The sequence below is a fragment of the Dama dama genome, chromosome 5 (genome assembly GCF_033118175.1).
Source record: "Dama dama isolate Ldn47 chromosome 5, ASM3311817v1, whole genome shotgun sequence".
Taxonomy (NCBI): Eukaryota; Metazoa; Chordata; class Mammalia; order Artiodactyla; family Cervidae; genus Dama; species Dama dama.
This window is the reverse complement of record NC_083685.1, coordinates 91718184-91738215: the sequence shown is the minus strand read 5'-3', so window position 1 is coordinate 91738215 and position 20032 is coordinate 91718184. Positions and strand designations below refer to the sequence as shown.

General features: G+C 37.4%; 1 protein-coding gene across 2 annotated transcripts in view; it reads right to left on the bottom strand.

Annotated features, from left to right (window-relative positions):
• Positions 1–277: 277 nt before the first annotated feature.
• GOSR1 (golgi SNAP receptor complex member 1) overlaps positions 278–20032 on the bottom strand; it is a 43436-nt gene continuing 23681 nt past the window's right edge. For both annotated transcript variants that reach the window (XM_061143005.1, XM_061143006.1), the window contains exons 7-9: positions 16777–16806; positions 4729–4811; positions 278–2252 (exon numbers count right to left, since the gene is read on the bottom strand). In XM_061143005.1, the coding sequence (XP_060998988.1) occupies positions 2128–2252; positions 4729–4811; positions 16777–16806 (238 nt within the window). In that variant the 3' untranslated portion in view covers positions 278–2127. The remainder of the gene's footprint in view (positions 2253–4728; positions 4812–16776; positions 16807–20032) is intronic.

The following is a 20032-nucleotide window of genomic DNA, read 5'->3' as shown; positions in this document are numbered from 1 at the left end:
CACTGCGAGGTTAGTCAGACCTGTCTGACACCAACATCTACACCACACTTTTTCAACTTCCTTAGAAGAACTTGTTTATTTTCATAAAGAAAATAATCAACATAATTCTATTACTTCATTTAAGCATGACCCTAATGGAAAGGCTTACCAGCTATCAAAAGCGTTAGTTTGCTCAGCTGCACCAAGCTAGATTAGCCCAGGTCCTAGTTTTACTCTCATGCCACCATCAGCTTTCATGAACACACCAAATAATCAGACCAGTAAAAAACACTGGTAGTATAATTAAATAAATAACTTTATTTATGATACTTCAGATTTTTATAAATGCTGACTATATAGCAACCAAAGTCCCACAAATTCTGGCTGAGGCACAACCACCGATCAAGACCCTTTGAAAAATCAAAGATAAATAGAGAGTCAGGGGAGAGAAGTTTTGTTCTCCCAGGAGACAATTTAATAAACGAACTTACTTCTCTGATCTTTCAAGGTTCACAGTGGGAAAACTTATATTTTCTTTTAAGGGCATCCCCAATCAACTGATTGATCAATCAACCCATATTTAGAAAAATAAACCCCATAGTTAAAAAAAAAATATATCAATTGTTCTTCATACCCACAACATAATGAAACTCTAATGCCAGAATGAAAAACCTCTCAGTTACTGTACCCAACCAGAGGTTAGTCTACTGATCAGCCTGTAATCAAGTTCATCTGAATGTCACCATCAACACACTGTGATGGAGTGAAGAACTACATGCTAATAGCCTTTTATTTCCTGTGGCATGGTCTCAAACCAATACCATAAACACCACAGTGCATTCCAGAAGTGAAGAGGAGCCTTCTTTCTTGGTAAGAACAGCAGATGTTGGAAGTCTTCGACCTATTTGTCGGTAGTTCAGTTAGAAAAGTTGTAACATTTACAGAAACCAGGAAATGGTTAAACTTGAAAAGAATTCTGGTGGGTGGTTTAAGATTTTGTCACTGTCCAGGGTGGTAACAGAAGACAGATTCTGACAGTGCAGACAGAAACAGATTCTGGTATTTTCTCCTTCAGTAGTAAAGCCCCTCATTCTCTGAATGTTTGGGAAAGCCTAACAGATTTGGAATGAATAGGTTTTCACAGAACACAGAATTCCTGGTACATAAGACAGGGGTTCTTAAACTTTTGCTCCTACATGTGGAACATTTACAAATGGAATCATCTGGATGGTGGCCCCTCACTCAGTGTCTTTTTACATGTGGCTTGTTGAAGAGATCACAAGGAAAATCAAGCATTTTCCTCACTTGGTTGTCAGTGTTAATCATGACATGAGGAGGACAAGTTAGGGGCACTGACTGGCTTTTTGTCGTGATAGAACTGGAATTTTGTTTTCTTGTAGTAATAGATATTACTCAATAGAAGAAATTAACAAAAAGTAAAAAACAATGACTGACCAAAAAAAGGCCTGTCATTTTTGATGGTTTTTCCAGGAATACAGTTAACCCGAGTGTGGGCATGATTAAAAAACAAGATAAAGTCTTTTTTGCAGTGTTTGTCTTCTGTTTCAGATAACCTCAACTGTGTTGAAGATGGCCTGTGAAAAATCTCAAAGATTCTTTGAAAATTGCCATTTTCCTTGAACACCAAAAAAGTTGGGGACAAAGAGTAGAAATTTATAGCACAGATTATCAAGAAATGACTTGGGATTTCTCATCATGAGTGTAAAATAAAAGGAGAAAGCTGTTTTTATTCACAACTCCATCTGGTGGCTGAAAGGAAAGCAGTCTTTGGATATAGAGAAACCTGGTTTTTTGAAGAGTCCAGCTTCATGACCTGGCTTGTCATCAGCCTTCAACACTATCATCGAAGCATGGAAATTCTGTTTCTGATGGGTTTACTTACCTCTTGGGGAGACAAAACATCTTTTTTAGAAACTAAAAACAGAGGGAAATGTGTGTTAGAAAAGATAGCACAGAAAACCTGTGACTTCCGCTCAACCTGACCATGTCAGAGTCCATCACTATCAGTCTTGAATGAATCCTGCCGGTCAGGCTAATTAGCAGGTCAGTCAACTTCTCCTTCCTATTTTTCTTCTTCTGATCAGGGTGTGAAAGTGGTGGCTGTCAAGAGTCCCTGGAGATGTCCCATCAATGGAATGCATACAGCAGCAACAGGATGGTACAGACGCCAATAACACCACCCAGGATGAGGGAGTCTCGCCGCTTCCTAAGGTTGATTCGCTGGATGAGGCTGTTCACAGCAGGAAAACGATCTTTGGGAAATCTTTATTAAGGTCATATGTGGAAGAAGCCTCTTTAATGAAAAGTCACAGGAATCACAAAAAACAGAGACCAGTCGAGCCCAGAAAGACAAACGATGAGAAGAAGCAGAGGGGAAGAAAATTGCACTGCGGGAGCTGCGGCACACACCAATGCCTTAAGCTCAAAGGCCCAGGCAAATCTGAGTCCCTTGGTGCACTGCAAGACACGAGTAAGAATAACAAAAAGGAAAACATTGAGAGAGAGGAGGAGACAGCAGTGATGACTGCTGCCATGTACTGAGGGATTACTGTCCGGGTAGGAGCCAGTGTGGTCAGGAATGAAGGAACCCTGCAAGGCAGGGAGGCAGAGGTACAGCCAGCTACCACCACCACCATCCTGCATTTCCTTCTCTTCCTCTCTCTCTCTCTCTCTTAAATCCCTTTCCTGAGGAGACAGGGAAGTTCTTCCAGAAGGGTTTTGAGGAGTACCTGATCTCCCCACAGGGTGATAAGCCCCCCTGGATCCAGACAATTGGTGGGAACAAACTCTAAGGGTCTATATAATCAAACGCTAGTTAATTATTTAAAAATTTTAAATTCACTTAGCAGGAGTGGGCAGGAATAGGGTCAGAAGGTGGGTTAAACTGCTCTGACTGCCCTTTGTGGGGAACGCAACAAAAGGAAAGAGGAAACTTTGGGTTTCAGGAGTTTTACAGCAGTCACAACTGTATTTTATTTGGTATTGTAAGATATCTTTCTATCTTACTTCGTGGTATGTTGTAATCCAAGCACATGCCTGTGCATCCTGTACCGTTTTGCATTTCCAGCAGTGGTTTCTGACTACAAAAACTTACATGGTGTCAGGTACAAATCTCATATAAAGCAGATGCTTAATCTTTTCTGGCTTGGTACAAGAAGGGTCAACACTGCCCTTAGAAGAAATAAGAAAACTTTTGACAATAGGAAGGAAACCCTGTCTGTAGTGAACACATTTCTAACTAGTTTATCTTTTAGGGGAATCTCGCTGCTCCTTCTCTAATAATCTAGTTCAGTTCATGTAACTGGGTGGGGCTGATGTTGTCCTCTGCCATCAGGTGTACATACCCACTCAGGGCTAGCAAGAGGGAAGAGTCCCTCCCCTTGGCCAGTGGCTGGGTTAGGCAGTGACTCAAGTGAGGGCAACCACAGTCCTCTTTGGACATGTGCCAGAGTTGTTAGAAATTCCAGTTTTTGATCTGGCAGGAGGTGACCCCGTTAGCCATCTCTTATCATCGCAAGGAGAAAATGTGCCTGAGAATAAGGCCATCACATAAGTAAACAGAAATGAGAGATGGAGGAGGGGAACAGAGCGCAGAAAGGCAGATTCTTGAAAATAAAATCTGAGCCTCTGCATCCCAGCCATCCATTAAGTCAAATTCTACGCCTGAATTTTACAGACATATGAACAATTCCTTTTCCTCGCTAGGTCAGTGTAAATTAGGTTTCTATTATCATCTTTCTATGGAGTTCTAACTAATTAAACCCATTTTATTTGGTTTTTTTAAAACATATTTTTGGAAATGATTCTAATTTATGGTACTAATAAAATGAGATAATGTATATCAGAGTACTCTACTAACTGCAAAGCCCTATATAAAACAGAAATGATTTTAGATATATGGTTTTATACTTAGGGTGACAAAGCAAGAACAAAATTCACCAAAAACTGGAAAATATCAATACACTTCAGGATATTCTTTTCCTTAGGCAAATAAGGGATCAAACTAAAAGTGACCTCAAATTATCTAGGATCAGAAGATACTCAACTTTTGAAATTATAGGTCCTTTCCCTATTAAATAATTGGGAAAGGAAACTTTTTTCTCTAAAAGGCTTGACTCCTCAAAGGAAACGGAATGTTTTTGGTCTCAGCAGTTTCCCTGCTGGATTACTCAGAATATGAGTAGTACTAATTTAAACTGGGAAACTGAAGAACTAAAAAAGGCAGAGGTCACAACAAACAAGCAGCAAATCTATACTAGAGTTCAGCTTGTGCAAAAAGAAAATAGTGATCAGTGCTTACACGTGTGGCTATCTACTTCCCTCCCTTTCTAAACATATGCCACTGACTTATTCTCCAAAATGAAAAAAGAAAGAAAAAGCACAAAATTTATGACCTCTGTGTAAAAACAGCATGCACTGTAGAGTTCTAACGTGGATTCAAGAGCTTTTAGGATGCAAAATAATTTTGTGAATAATTTGGAAATTATATTTATCATTTTTTTTCTAGATCTACTAGTATGAAACTTCTGGTGTGCTATCTTTAAGAAATGGCACTAAACAGTATGAACTTTCACAAAGTACAAGTGCAGGGCATATTCATAATACAGAATTACATATGACTTATACTGTCACTGACGATGGCAATCTGCCCAAGGGAGGGAGAGGGTGGTGAAGCACACGGAGATTTCCCCCCCCAAAACACAGATTTCAAACTGTCAAAAAGGATACTGGCCAAAGTGTTCATTTTACTCTGAATTGATTTCAACATTCCTCTCTGTGAAGTCATATTTTCTTTTGTTGCCATAGCAATGCTGCAAGGGAGAAAAAGAGAAGCTCATCAATTGACATTTAAGACGATCATGCATGGATTCATCGTACTTATAAAAATGAACAGAAAACCAAGGTGAATGACACCAGCTTTGAAAAGCACCTGGGAAGGAACATGAAAAAAAAAAATGATTTCCCAAGTCATCTTCCCATTGTTCTTTTTCTGAATGATCACTTTATCCCCAATGCTATCTTCTGATATTTTTTTGGACAAGGCAGTGGACCATTTCCTGTGTTTTTTTTTTTTTTTTAAATTCAAAGTAACAAAGGAAATAAGACAACTGACAAATCAACACAATACAAAAGCTTCTTCTTTTTTTAAAATTTTTTTTCCCATTTATTTTTATTAGCTGGAGGCTAATTACTTTACAATATTGTAGTGGTTTTTGCCATACATTGACATGAATCAGCCATGGATTTACATGTGTTCCCCATCCCGCTCCCCCCCTCCCGCCTTCCTCCCCATCCCATCCCTCTGGGTCTTTCCAATGCACTAGCCCCGAGCACTTGTCTCATGCATCCAACCTGGGCTGGTGATCTGTTTCACCCTTGATAGTATGTTTGTTTCAATGCTATTCTTTCAGAACACCCCACCCTTGCCTTCTCCCACAGAGTCCAAAAGTCTGTTCTGTACATCTGTGTCTCTTTTTCTGTTTTGCATATAGGGTTACCGCTACCATCTTTTTAAATTCCATATATATGTGTTAGTATACTGTATTGGTCTTTATCTTTCTGGCTTACTTCACTCGGTATAATGGGCTCCAGTTTCATCCATCTCATTAGAACTGATTCAAATGAATTCTTTTTAATGGCTGCGTAATATTCCATGGTGTATATGTACCACAGCTTCCTTATCCATTCGTCTGCTGATGGGCATCTAGGTTGCTTCCATGTCCTGGCTATTATAAACAGTGCTGCGATGAACATTGGGGTGCACGTGTCTCTTTCAGATCTGGTTTCCTCGGTGTGTATGCCCAGCAGTGGGATTGCTGGATCATATGGCAGTTCTATTTCCAGTTTTTTAAGGAATCTCCACACTGTTCTCCATAGTGGCGGTACTAGTTTGCATTCCCACCAACAGTGTAAGAGGGTTCCCTTTTCTCCACACCCTCTCCAGCATTTACTGCTTGTAGACTTTTGGATAGCAGCCATTCTGACTGGTGTGTAACGGTACCTCATTGTGGTTTTGATCTGCATTTCTCTGATAATGAGTGACGTTGAGCATCTTTTCATATGTTTGTTAGCCATCTGTATGTCTTCTTTGGAGAAATGTCTGTTTAGTTCTTTGGCCCATTTTTTGATTGGGTCATTTATTTTTCTGGAATTGAGCTTCAGGAGTTGCTTGTATATTTTTGAGATTAATCCTTTGTCTGTTGCTTCATTTGCTATTATTTTCTCCCATTCTGAAGGCTGTCTTTTCACCTTGCTTATAGTTTCCTTTGTTGTGCAAAAGCTTTTAAGTTTCATTAGGTCCCATTTGTTTATTTTTGCTTTTATTTCCAATATTCTGGGAGGTGGGTCAAAGAGGATCCTGCTGCGATTTATGTCGGAGAGTGTTTTGCCTATGTTCTCCTCTAGGAGTTTTATAGTTTCTGGTCTTACATTTAGATCTTTAATCCATTTTGAGTTTATTTTTGTGTATGGTGTTAGAAAGTGTACTAGTTTCATTGTTTTACAAGTGGTTGACCAGTTTTCCCAGCACCACTTGTTAAAGAGGTTGTCTTCTTTCCATTGTATATCCTTGCCTCCTTTGTCAAAGATAAGGTGTCCATAGGTATGTGGATTTATCTCTGGGCTTTTTATTTTGTTCCGTTGATCTATATTTCTGTCTTTGTGCCAGTACTATACTGTCTTGATGACTGTGGCTTTGTAGTATAGTCTGAAGTCAGGCAGGTTGATTCCTCCAGTTCCATTCTTCTTTCTCAAGATTGCTTTGGCTATTCGAGTTTTTTTGTATTTCCATACAAATTGTGAAATTATTTGTTCTAGTTCTGTGAAGAATACCATTGGTAGCTTGATAGAGATTGCATTCAATCTATAGATTGCTTTGGGTAGTATACTCATTTTCACAATATTGATTCTTCCAATCCATGAACACAGTATATTTCTCCATCTATTTGTGTCCTCTTTGATTTCTTTCATCAGTGTTCTATAGTTTTCTATGTATAGGTATTTTGTTCCTTTAGGTAGATATATTCCTAAGTATTTTATTTTTTTTGTTGCAATGGTGAATGGTAATGTTTCCTTAATTTCTCTTTCTGTTTTCTCACTGTTAGTGTATCAGAATGCAAGGGATTTCTGTATGTTAATTTTATATCCTGCAACTTTACTATATTTGTTGATTAGCTCTAGTAATTTTCTGGTAGAGTCTTCAGGGTTTTCTATGTAGAAGATCATGTCATCTGCAAACAGTGAGAGTTTCACTTCTTCTTTTCCAATCTGGATTCCTTTTATTTCTTTTTCTGCTCTGATTGCTGTGGCCAAAACTATGTTGAATAGTAGTCGTCAGAGTGGGCACCCTTGTCTTGTTCCTGATTTTAGGGGAAATGCTTTCAATTTTTCACCATTGAGGATAATGTTTGCTGTGGGTTTGTCATATATAGCTTTTATTATGTTGAGGTATGTTCCTTCTATTCCTGCTTTCTGGAGAGTTTTTTATCATAAATGGATGTTGAATTTTGTCAAAGGCTTCTTCTGCATCTATTGAGATAATCGTATGGTTTTAATCTTTCAATTTGTTAATGTGGTGTATTACACTGATTGATTTGCGGATATTAAAGAATCCTTGCATTCCTGGGATACAGCACACTTGGTCATGACGTATGATCTTTTTAATATGTTGCTGGACTCTGTTTGCTAGAATTTTGTTAAGCATTTTTGCATCTATGTTCCTCAGTGATACTGGCCTGTACTTTTCTTTTTTTGTGGCATCTTTGTCTGGTTTTGGAATTAGGGTGATGGTGGCCTCACAGAATGAGTTTGGAAGTTTACCTTCTTCTGCAATTTTCTGGAAGAGTTTGAGTAGGATGGGTGATAGCTCTTCTCTAAATTTTTGGTAGAATTCAGCTGTGAAGCCATCTGGTCCTGGGCTTTTGTTTGCTGGAAGATTTCTGATTACAGTTTCAATTTCCGTGCTTGTGAAGGGTCTGTTAAGATCTTCTATTTCTTCCTGGTTCAGTTTTGGAAAGTTATACTTTTCTAAGAATTTGTCCATTTCTTCCAAGTTGCCCATTTTTTTGGCATAGAGCTGCTGGTAGTAGTCTCTTATGATCCTTTGTATTTCAGTGTTGTCTGTTGTGATCTCTCCATTTTCATTTCTAATTTTATTGACTTGGTTCTTCTCCCTTTGTTTCTTAATGAGTCTTGCTAATGGTTTATCAATTTTGTTTATCTTTTCAAAAAACCAGCTTTTAGCTTTGTTGACTTTTGCTATGGTCTCTTTTGTTTCTTTTGCATTTATTTCTGCCCTAATTTTTAAGATTTCTTTCCTTCTACTAGGGTTCTTCATTTCTTCCTTCTCTAGTTGCTTTAGGTGTAGAGTTAGGTTATTTACTTGACTTTTTTCTTGTTTCTTGAGGTAAGCCTGTAATGCTATGAACCTTCCCCTTAGCACTGCTTTTACAGTGTCCCATAGGTTTTGGGTTGTTGTGTTTTCATTTTCATTTGTTTCTATGCATATTTTGATTTCTTTTTTGATTTCTTCTATGATTTGTTGGTTATTCAGAAGTGTGTTATTTAGCCTCCATATGTTTGAATTTTTAATAGTTTTTTTCCTGTAACTGAGATCTAATCTTACTGCATTGTGGTCAGAAAAGATGACTGGAATGATTTCAATTTGTTTGAATTTACCAAGGCTAGACTTATGGCCCAGGATGTGATCTATTCTGGAGAAGGTTCCGTGTGCACTTGAGAAAAAGGTGAAATTGATTGTTTTGGGGTGAAATGTTCTATAGATATCAATTAGGTCTAGCTGGTCCATTGTGTTATTTAAAGTTTGTGTTTCCTTGTTAATTTTGTTTAGGTGATCTATCCATAGGTGTGAGTGGGGTATTAAAGTTTCCCACTATTATTGTGTTACTGTTAATTTCCCCTTTCATACTCGTTAGCATTTGCCTTATATATTGTGGTGCTCCTATGTTGGGTGCATATATATTTATAATTGTTATATCTTCTTCTTGGATTGATCCTTTGATCATTATGTAGTGTCCTTCTTTGTCTGTTTTCACAGCCTTTATTTTAAGGTCTATTTTATCTGATATGAGTATTGCGACTCCTGCTTTCTTTTGGTCTCTGTTTGCGTGAAATATTTCTTTCCAGCCCTTCACTTTCAGTCTGTATGTGTCCCTTGTTTTGAGGTGGGTCTCTTGTAGACAGCATATATAGGGGTCTTGTTTTTGTATCCATTCAGCCAGTCTTTGTCTTTTGGTTGGGGCATTCAACCCATTTACATTTAAGGTAAATATTGATAGGTATGGTCCCACTGCCATTACAAAAGCTTCTTAAAATGGTTTTAAAAGGGGCCAGCTACCAAAATATCCTTAATCAGGAAAAACTCTTTGAGAGGGAAGTAGGGAATTACAATTATAAAAACAGAACTAAATGTGTAACATATCACAAAATATTTATATACAACCAGCCCTTAATTTATGAAAAGATTATATTCCAAAATTATATTTGAGAACCAACTAGACAGCATATTAAAAAGCAGAGATATCACTTTGCCGACAAAGGTCCATACAGTCAAAGCTATGGTTTTCCAGTAGCCATGTATGGATTTGAGAGATGGACCATAAAGAAGGCTAAGTGCCAAAGAACTGATGTTTTTGAAATGTGCTGGAGAAGACTCTTAAAAGTCTCTTGGACTACAAGAACATCAAACCAGTTAATCCTAAAGGAAATCAACCCTGAATATTAATTGGAAGGACAAATGAAACTCCAATACTTTGTCCACCTGATGTGAGACACCAACTCACTGGAAAAGACCCCAATGCTGGGAAAGATTGAAGGCAAAAGGAGAAGAGGGTGACAGAGGATGAGATGGTTGGATGGCACCACTGATGCAATGGACATCAATTTGGGCAAACTCCAGGAGATAGTGAGGGACAGGGAGGCCTGGCATGCTGCAGTCCATGTGGTCACGAAGAGTCAGACATGACTTAGCAACTGAACAACAACAGGAACTACACTTCAAAAAAATATAAATTGAAAGATAAAAGGAACCAGGAAAAATGCATGTTGTTGTTCCACCATTCAGTAACTGGCTACAGTAGGGCAGCTCCCTAGACCATCACATATTTCCACCACCCAATTCTTATCCTCGGTCAAGAATAGGAACCCCACTTGCAGTGTCTATAACTAGTATTCTACAAGCAACCCCCTTTCCCTTTTTAGGGGTTAACACTTACCATATGACCCTCTTACAGCTTACTGTTTTAAGTCATGGACAAGTTAGGTGATGGCACAAACTAACCTGCTATGATTAATATCATTCCACTCTTTCTAAATGCATGACTATACATGTGTCTGCCTTTTTTGATGAATATATTAATATTTTAAAAATCATTTTACATAGATACAAAGAGCTACATAGAGAAAAATAAGGAAATGCACCAAATTATTTACCAATGTAGTGGTTGTATTTTAGGTGAATTCTTTTTCTTCCCTGCTTTATTTAGGTATATTTGACAAATATAAATTGCACACATTTTTTAAAAGAAGGATCAAGAAGAAGGAGGGAAGAAAATGATAAATGTAAGAAAATTTCTCAGATCTAAAGATAAGTTTTCAGATTGTAAAAGCCCACCAAATAGACTAAAAATGATGCATGTCAACCTCATCATGGTGAGATTAAACACAAACAAAAACATAGGGGAAAAGGGATGATCCTAAAAGATTCCAGAGGAAAATAGCATATCTTATGAAAAGTGAAAGTGAAAGTTGCTCAGTTGTGTCTGACTCCTGGTGAACTCATGGACTTATACTGCCCATGGAATTTTCCAGGCCAGAATACTGGAGTGGGTAGCCTTTCTCTTCTCCAGGGGATCTTCCCAACCCAGGGATCGAGCCCAGGTCTCCCGCATTGCAGGTGGATTCTTTACCAGCTGAGCCACAAGGGAAGCCCATCATTTACGAAGGACATAAAATTTTAATTGGGACTAGACTTAAAGAGCAGTACTGGAAACAATGCCTTAAAAAATGTGAAAATTATTTTCAACCTACAATTCTGACTTTTAGCTAAACAATGAATCAAGAATATGGGTAGAACAGGGACTTCCCTGGGCCCAGTGGATGGGAATCCGCCTGCCAATGCAGGAGACAGGGGTTTGATCCCTAGTCCAGGATGATTCCACAGGCGGAGCAACTAAGCTCATGCGTCACAACCACTGAGCCCACACTCTAGGGCCTGCTGGCTGCCAACTACTGAGCCTGTGTGCCTAGGGGCTGTGCTCTGCAACAAGAGAAGCTACCACAATAAGAAGCCCGTGCACTGCAATGAAGAGTAGCCTTCATCCACCACAACTAGACAAAGCGCATGCAAAGCAGCAAAGACCTAGTGCAGTTAAAAATAAAATAAATAAAATTGAAAAAAAAAAAAAAAGAATATGGGTAGAATAAAAACTTTTTTGAGATGTGTAAAGTCCAAAACATTTACTTCTTATTCTTTCTGAGGAAGCTACTAAAGAACATGGTCCAACATAATGAGGGGATAAACTAAGAAAGTAGAAGACAGTAAATCCTAGAAATAAGTGATTCCATTTAAGGAGGTCACTGTAGGATAATGGTAAAAAGATATCCCAGGACCCAGACAGTGAATGCACCAGGTCTAAAGCACAGCCAGTCAAGCTTCGAGCAGAAAGAGGCAGGCAATGTCGATTTTATAACACATTAAATTTTATTTTTTTAATTAATTGATTTTAATTGGAGGATAATCACTTTACAATATAGTGATGGTTTTTGCCATACACCAACGTGAATTGGCAACAGGCATATACGTGCCCCCCCAATGCTGAACCTCCCTCTGCACCCTATCCCCTCTGGGTTGTCCCAAAGCACCGGTCTTGGGTGCCCTGCTCCATGCATTGAATTTGCACTGTCATCTATTTCACATATGGTAATGTACATGTTTCAATGCTATTCTCTCAAATTATCCCACCCTCGCCTTCACATTGAATTTTAGATCCAAGAAGATCATAAGAGTGAAACTAACAACATCCTTTGTATCACTAGTTCTTATTCCTAATGTTTCAGGTTAAGTGTCTATCTATGATAGAATATGATACATTTAAAGTGTAGTTGTTTTATAGTAAATTTACTTTACCAGATATTTTAAAATAGGTACTATAGCCTTGAAAAAAGCAACAATTCAAACCTGGGCTGAGCAACAATCTTTGAATCATATATTCCTCTGTTTTCTTAAACTGGGACTATCACTATCTCCTATGCACTCTGCCTCAGAAGTAGAGAAAATTAAAAAATAATTCCCACAAAGCACTTTGTATTCCTTGGAGAACAGATATTATCATCAAACATTATGTTATTATCTTGTTGAATATGCATGATTTCCAGTACCACACAAAGTATATCTAGATATCCTTTCCTATCTCATTCCATCATCTGGAGTCAATTGGAGTGAAATCTAGGCTGTTGTTATTTCAAGGGACAAATATATGCAGGAACAAAACAAATTCCAAATAATAATGCTTTTAAAATGATAAATCATTGATGATTACTGGAACTTCAACATTCTCACCTATCCTGTGAACTAAACTCAGACTTTTTTTTTTTTAACAATTGCTGTTTAGTTGTCCAGTTGTATCCAACTCTTTTGTGACCCCATGGATTGTAGCCCACCAGGCTCCTCTGTCCATGGGATTTTCCTGGCAAGAATACTGGAGTGGGTTGCCACTTCCTTCTCCAGGGGATCTTCCAGACTCAAGGATCCAACCCACATCTCCTGCTTGGCAGGTGGATTCTTTACCAATGAGACACCTGGGAAGCCATTTTTTCAACAATAGATAATACTAATTATACATTTAAAGCTTAAGAATAAACTTATAAATATTAGGTCTTTTCAACAAATTGATGCCAGTTTATATTCAGTTGTGTACATTGTTTTTAAAATGTAGCTCCAAAAGGAAAAGGAAAACTTTACAGCTAGAATTATGGGGAAACTTTAAGAAAAGAATCCCTTCCAACTAATAAAAATAATTGGGAAAAAAAAAAAAAAAGAAGTCAACAATGAAACAAATAAAGATGTGGACAAAGTAAAAAAAAAAAAAAAAAGAATCTCTGATAAAATGTGACCCAACTTCATGCACTGACGAAAGCAAATGAGCCACAAGGGAGATATTTCAGTCAACAATTAAGCAATTTTGTGAAAACTGTGGAGAGGTGGAAGACTCAGTGCATGAAATTCAAACAAAATTCCAAGATATAATAAATTCATCTTATTATAAAATTATAATTTATGATTTTCAATTATAGGAACATACTATAATCCACTGAATAGAATAAGAATCCATGAGCTCATTTCAACATAAAAATTTCAGGATATGAACACTGAAACTGAAATATTTAGAGGTAAAGAGGCATCAGGCCTGGAACTTATTTACAAGTAGTTCAGAAAAAAAAAACAGTGAGAAAGCAAATGTGGCAAAATGATAACATTTGGGGAATCTAAGGTAAAAGGTATGTGTAAACTCTCAGTACCACTGGAACTTTCCTGAAAGCTGAAATATCAAAATAAACAGTTAAAAAATATTAATAATAGAGCTGCCATTTAAATTAACTTAGTAGCAGCCAGGGGATCTTCTCGACTCAAGGGTTTTACTTATATTATCTTTAATCTTCACAACAATCTTTTAGGGTAGGTATTATCATGAATTCTGTATTTTTAAACACATAAGAACATGAAGATTCCAAGAAACTTGTTCAAGAACAGAGATCTAACTAAGTAACACAGTCAGGTTTCAAACCAAATCATACTCCAAAGCTCATCCTCTTTCAATAAGGCAGGAAATGTAGTAGTGGTTTAGACAGAGCTCCTGCTCTAGAGTTATTGACTCAGGTTTGAGGATCTGAGTCCTCAATACTATTTGTTAGTATGTGATTATGGGCAAATTACTTACCTTAACTTCTCTTTTGTATTGAAGATAGTATCTAGTGATCAGTGCCTATCTCATGAGTTACTGAGGAGATTAAACAACATATAGCATGTGCAACCCTTGAACACAATGCATGCTAAGTTGCTTCAGTTGGATCCAACTCTTTGCGACTCTATGGACTGCAGCCCTCCAGGCTCCTCTGTCCATGGGATTCTCCAGCAAGAAGACTGGAGTGGGCTGCCATGCCCTCCTCCAGGGGATTTTCCCAACCCAGGGATCGAACCCACGTCTCTTACGTCTCCTGCACTGGCAGGCAGGGTCTTCACCACCTGGGAAGCCCTGAACACAATACCAAAGTCTATGATAAGAATACAAATGTTTCTATTTCCAGTTTTTTAAGAAATCTCCACACTGTTTTCCATAGCGGCTGTACTAGTTTGCATTCCCACCAACAGTGTAAGAGGGTTCCCTTTTCTCCACACCCTCTCCAGCATTTATTGCTTGTAGACTTTTGGATAGCAGCCATCCTGACTGGCGTGTAATGGTACCTCATTGTGGTTTTGATTTGCATTTCTCTAATAATGAGTGATGTTGAGCATCTTTTCATGTGTTTGTTAGCCATCTGTATGTCTTCTTTGGAGAAATGTCTGTTTAGTTCTTTGGCCCATTTTTTGATTGGGTCATTTATTTTTCTGGAATTGAGCTGCAGGAGTTGCTTGTATATTTTTGAGATTAATCCTTTGTCTGTTGCTTCATTTGCTATTATTTTCTCCCAATCTGAGGGCTGTCTTTTCACCTTACTTATAGTTTCCTTTGTAGTGCAAAAGCTTTTAAGTTTCATTAGGTCCCATTTGTTTATTTTTGCTTTTATTTCCAATATTCTGGGAGGTGGGTCATAGAGGATCTTGCTGTGAATTATGTCGGAGAGTGTTTTGCCTATGTTCTCCTCTAGGAGTTTTATAGTTTCTGGTCTTACATTTAGATCTTTAATCCATTTTGAGTTTATTTTTGTGTATGGTGTTAGAAAGTGTTCTAGTTTCATTGTTTTACAAGTGGTTGACCAGTTTTCCCAGCACCACTTGTTAAAGAGGTTGTCTTTTTTCCATTGTATATCCTTGCCTCCTTTGTCAAAGATAAGGTGTCCATAGGTCTGTGGATTTATCTCTGGGCTTTCTATTCTGTTCCATTGATCTATATTTCTGTCTTTGTGCCAGTACCATACTGTCTTGATGACTGTGGCTTTGTAGTATAGTCTGAAGTCAGGCAGGTTGATTCCTCCAGTTCCATTCTTCTTTCTCAAGATTACTTTGGCTATTCGAGGTTTTTTGTATTTCCATACAAATTGTGAAATTCTTTGGTCTAGTTCTGTGAAAAATACCATTGGTAACTTGATAGGGATTGCATTGAATCTATAGATTGCTTTGGGTAGAATAGCCATTTTGAGAATATTGATTCTTCCAATCCATGAACACAGTATGTTTCTCCATCTGTTTGTGTCCTCTTTGATTTCTTTCATCAGTGTTTTATAGTTTTCTATGTATAGGTCTTTTGTTTCTTTAGGTAGATATACTCCTAAGTATTTTATTCTTTTTGTTGCAATGGTGAATGGTATGACCCAGCAATCCCACTTCTGGGCATACACACTGAGGAAACCAGATCTGAAAGAGACACGTGCACCCCAATGTTCATCGCAGCACTGTTTATAATAGCCAGAACATGGAAGCAACCTAGATGCCCATCAGCAGATGAATGGATAAGGAAGCTGTGGTACATATACACCATGGAATATTACTCAGCCGTTAAAAAGAATTCATTTGAACCAGTCCTAATGAGATGGATGAAACTGGAGCCCCTTATACAGAGTGAAGTAAGCCAGAAAGATAAAGAACATTACAGCATACTAACACATATATATGGAATTTAGAAAGATGGTAACGATAACCCCATATGCAAAACAGAAAAAGAGGCACAGAAATACAGAACAGACTTTTGAACTCTGTGGGAGAATGTGAGGGTGGGATATTTCAAAAGAACAGCATGTATACTATCTATGGTGAAACAGATCACCAGCCCAGGTGGGATGCATGAGACAAGTGCTCGGACCTGGTGCACTGGGAAGACCCAGAGGAATTGGGTGGAGAGGGAGGTGGGAGGGGGGATCGGGATGGGGAATACGTGTAAATCTATGGCTGATTCATATCAATGTATGACCAAAAAAAAATAATAATAATTAAAAAAAAAAAAAAAAAAGAATACAAATGTTTGTTGTTTCTATGTATTTCATGCTACCTTTCCTGAAAAAGTGCTTTAGACAGTGCTTAATTTTGAAGAGTTGAGACCATTACCAGTTAACTTTTTTTTTACTGTCTTAAAATAGGTATTTAAAAATTTATCAAACCTAGAGAATTAAGCAGTTAAAACGAACAAACAAGTTTCCCTTACCTTAAACAAGAAGTTACTTCAATATTATTACAGATAAGACTAATTACTGCAGACTTTCTATAGCTGCTATGACAGAAACCAAGTCTACATAAATGTTACACATAAGACACTTAACAAATCACATGTTCAAGACTGTTTTCCATTAAAAAGTGAGAATAAAAAAAGACAGAGGCTGAAAATATTGAGAATGAATTCACTAGGTAAAACACCCTAATGCCAATAGATCCAAAACAAATGTTTTAGGCTTCAAGTATCTTACAAGGGGAAGTCATAGTAAAAATACATTACCAAGTAATGAAATTCCCATCTTTAAGGAAGATTAACTGACTTTAACTCTAGGTATAGGATTAACTTCATCTGTTCATTAATACGTAAACAAACAAAAAAACCCCATTTTTCCTACCTTATTGTCTCTTCTATTAGACGATCTGAGCTGCAAATAAAAAGAAAATTCAAATTCTGGAATTATTAAAACCACATTTAAAACTTGCACTTAATTTTTCTATATTTTACAGATAGATTATTTTTCCAGTCCTTTATGTGAAAAACACCCAGACTTTTGAAATCAGCTAGAGAAAATTCTGGACTCTGAAATTAGTTAATCCACATATATAGTTCTCATCTTAATTTGTACGCTTAAATCTATTTCTTCCACAGAGATACTTAATGATTAAAGTCAGACAGTTTTAATGAGAGCACAAAAAAATAAAACTACTTCTTTAATCTAGATAGCTCCAAGTTGTCACCACCGTCTATCCAAAACTTCAGAATTACAGCCAAATTGTTGAGACAGGATAGGCAATATAGTTTCAATGCCTATAAGCAGTAATTATCTACATCTTAAAATTTCTTCCTTTTTTGAAAAACAAAATCAAATCTCAGCTTGGCACACTTTAGAATTCAAGAATCTGAATAAAGATACCAATGCACCATGATCGGTAAAACATTTCCACTTATGCATCAAATACTGGAAAGAAAGACTCCTCCAAAAAATCCATTTTAGGGAGGAATGCACAGGTAGCTAAGCTTGGTAAAAGGGCAGCTTTACAGTAGAAAGAAATAAAAACAAACTCCCAGACATATGTATCCATTTGGCATAAAGACAGCATAATCTAGTAAAAACAATTTAAAATTACTCTCCTTTGAGGATACATAATATATAATCAAGTGAAATCATCCTTCATAAACAAATACTTCATAACAGCCCAGAGGTATTCCAAAGAGGCACCTATTGTCTATGATTAAGCAATAAGTTTCTGTTTCTTTCAAGAAACCAATTTAAACTAGCTGAAAACAATGAGCTAAATTTCGTCATCAATTACTGTACCAAGGAATCACTAAAGCCACACTTAGATATTAATTCTGTTTAAAAAGTAACTCACTTCTCTCAATATACAAACTGCAAATGATACAAATTTCAAGCACATATTTTAAAGCAGTTTAACAAAATGTAAGAACATGGCAAAACCATTTAGGTTAATAACTAATAATCTTTTAAAAGAGGAGGTGAATAAAAGAATAAACAAGTAAATGAGTAAGCAAGCAAGAAAACAAACAAGCAAGCATGTAATAAATAAAACTTAAAAACTGATCCCTTTGTAAACTGTAAAAAAAAATCTGATGAAGTTGTCACTGACCAATGAGATAATTTACATCAAGCACTGTGGTGATTTCAGTATTCCACCTACTTATAGTTAACCAGAGGGACCCTATGCCTTATTTACTTTTATATAAATATCTTCTAAGACAGCTGAACAATACTATTAAGCTACAGTAGGACGCAAAAAGCTAAGTGCTAACAGAGTTTTATATTACAGATAACATTTGGAAAATACAGAAAAAACAAAAATGAATGTAGAAATCATTTGTAACCACTCTTCCATTAACACAGAAAGTGAAGAAGAACTAAAGAGCCTCTCAATGAAAGTGAAAGAGGAGAGTGAAAAGTTGGCTTAAAACTCAACATTCAGAAAACTAAGATCATGGCATCTGGTCCCATCACTTCATGGCAAATAGATGGGGAAACAGTGGCTGACTATTTTTCTGGGCTCCAAAATCACTGCAGATGGTGACTGCAGCCGTGAAATCAAAAGACCCTTACTCCTTGGAAGGAAAGTTATGACCAACCAGGATAGCATTTTAAAAAGCAGAGACATTACTTTGCCAACAAAGGTCCGTCTAGTCAAGGCTATGGTTTTTCCAGTGGTCATGTATGGATGTGACAGTTGGACTGTGAAGAAAGCTGAGCGCCAAAGAATTGATGCTTCTGAACTGTGGTGTTGGAGAAGACTCTTGCCTCGGACTGCAAGGAGATCCAGCCAGTCCATCCTAAAGGAGATCGGTTCTGGGCGTTCAATGGAGGGAATGATGTTGAAGCTGAAACTCCAGTACTTTGCCCACCTGATGCAAAGAGCTGACTCATTTGAAAGACCCTGATGCTGGGAAAGATTGAGGGCAGGAGGAGAAGGGAACGACAGAGGATGAGATGGTTGGATGCCATCACTGACTCAATGGACACAGGTGTGGGTGGACTTCGGCAGTTGGTGATGGACAGGGAGGCCTGGCGTGCTGCGGTTCATGGGGTCACAAAGAGTTGGACACAACAGAGTGACTGAACCGAACTGAACTGAAGTTACCTAGAGACAGAGTTAAGCACCTGACAGAATTCTTCCCAGTTCAGTCAAGGGGAGAAAAAAGAGAAAAATAAAAGCTGAATTATTAGCAATGAAATCAGAAAGTTACATTTTCTATTTAAACAAAAAATCAGTAGACTTTTTAGAACAGTTTTAAGTTTGCAGAAATATTCAGCAAAAAGTAACAGTCCATATACCCATCCTCCCACACCTACTATTAACATCTTATATTATTACTGTGGTACACTTGCTACAACTGATGAACCAATATCGATACACTATTAACTAAAGTTCACAGTTTACATTAGGGTTTACTCTTTGCAGTTGTACAGGTCTATGGGTTTTACAAGTGTATAATGTCATGTCATGTATCCACCATTACAGTATGATATAGAATAGTTTCACCGCCCCAAATATCTCCTGTGCTCCAGGTCTTCCTCTTTTTCCCTCCTCTTCCCACTCTGAACCCCTGACAACAGTTGATCATGCCTTGTTATGTAATTGGAATTATATAATATGAAGTATACAAAAAAGAAGACTGACTTATGCACTTCAGGTTCCTCTGTATCTTTTGGGGCTTGAGCCTATTTCTTATATCACTGAATAACAGTCCGTCGAATGTATGTACTTAACAGGTTGTTTATCCATTCACTTTTTGAAAGACATCTTGGTTGCTTCCAACTTTTGACAATTAGAAGTAAAGCAGCTATGAACATTCATGGGCAGGTTTTTACTTAGACATATTTTCAATTTGTTTAGGGCTATGACTGCGGGATGGTATGGTAAGACTATTTAGCTTTTTAAGAAAAACTGCCAAACTGGCTTCCAAAGTGGCTGTTTTTTATGATTTCAAGTGGTTTTTTTTTTTATGATTTATGATTACAATATTTCCCACCAGGAATAAGAATTCCTATTGCTCCATTTGGTGGTGTCAATGTTTTAGATTTTAGTCATTCTAATAGGTATGTGGTGGTATCTAGTAGTTTTAATTTGCAATTCCCTAATGACATACAATGCTGAGCAGTT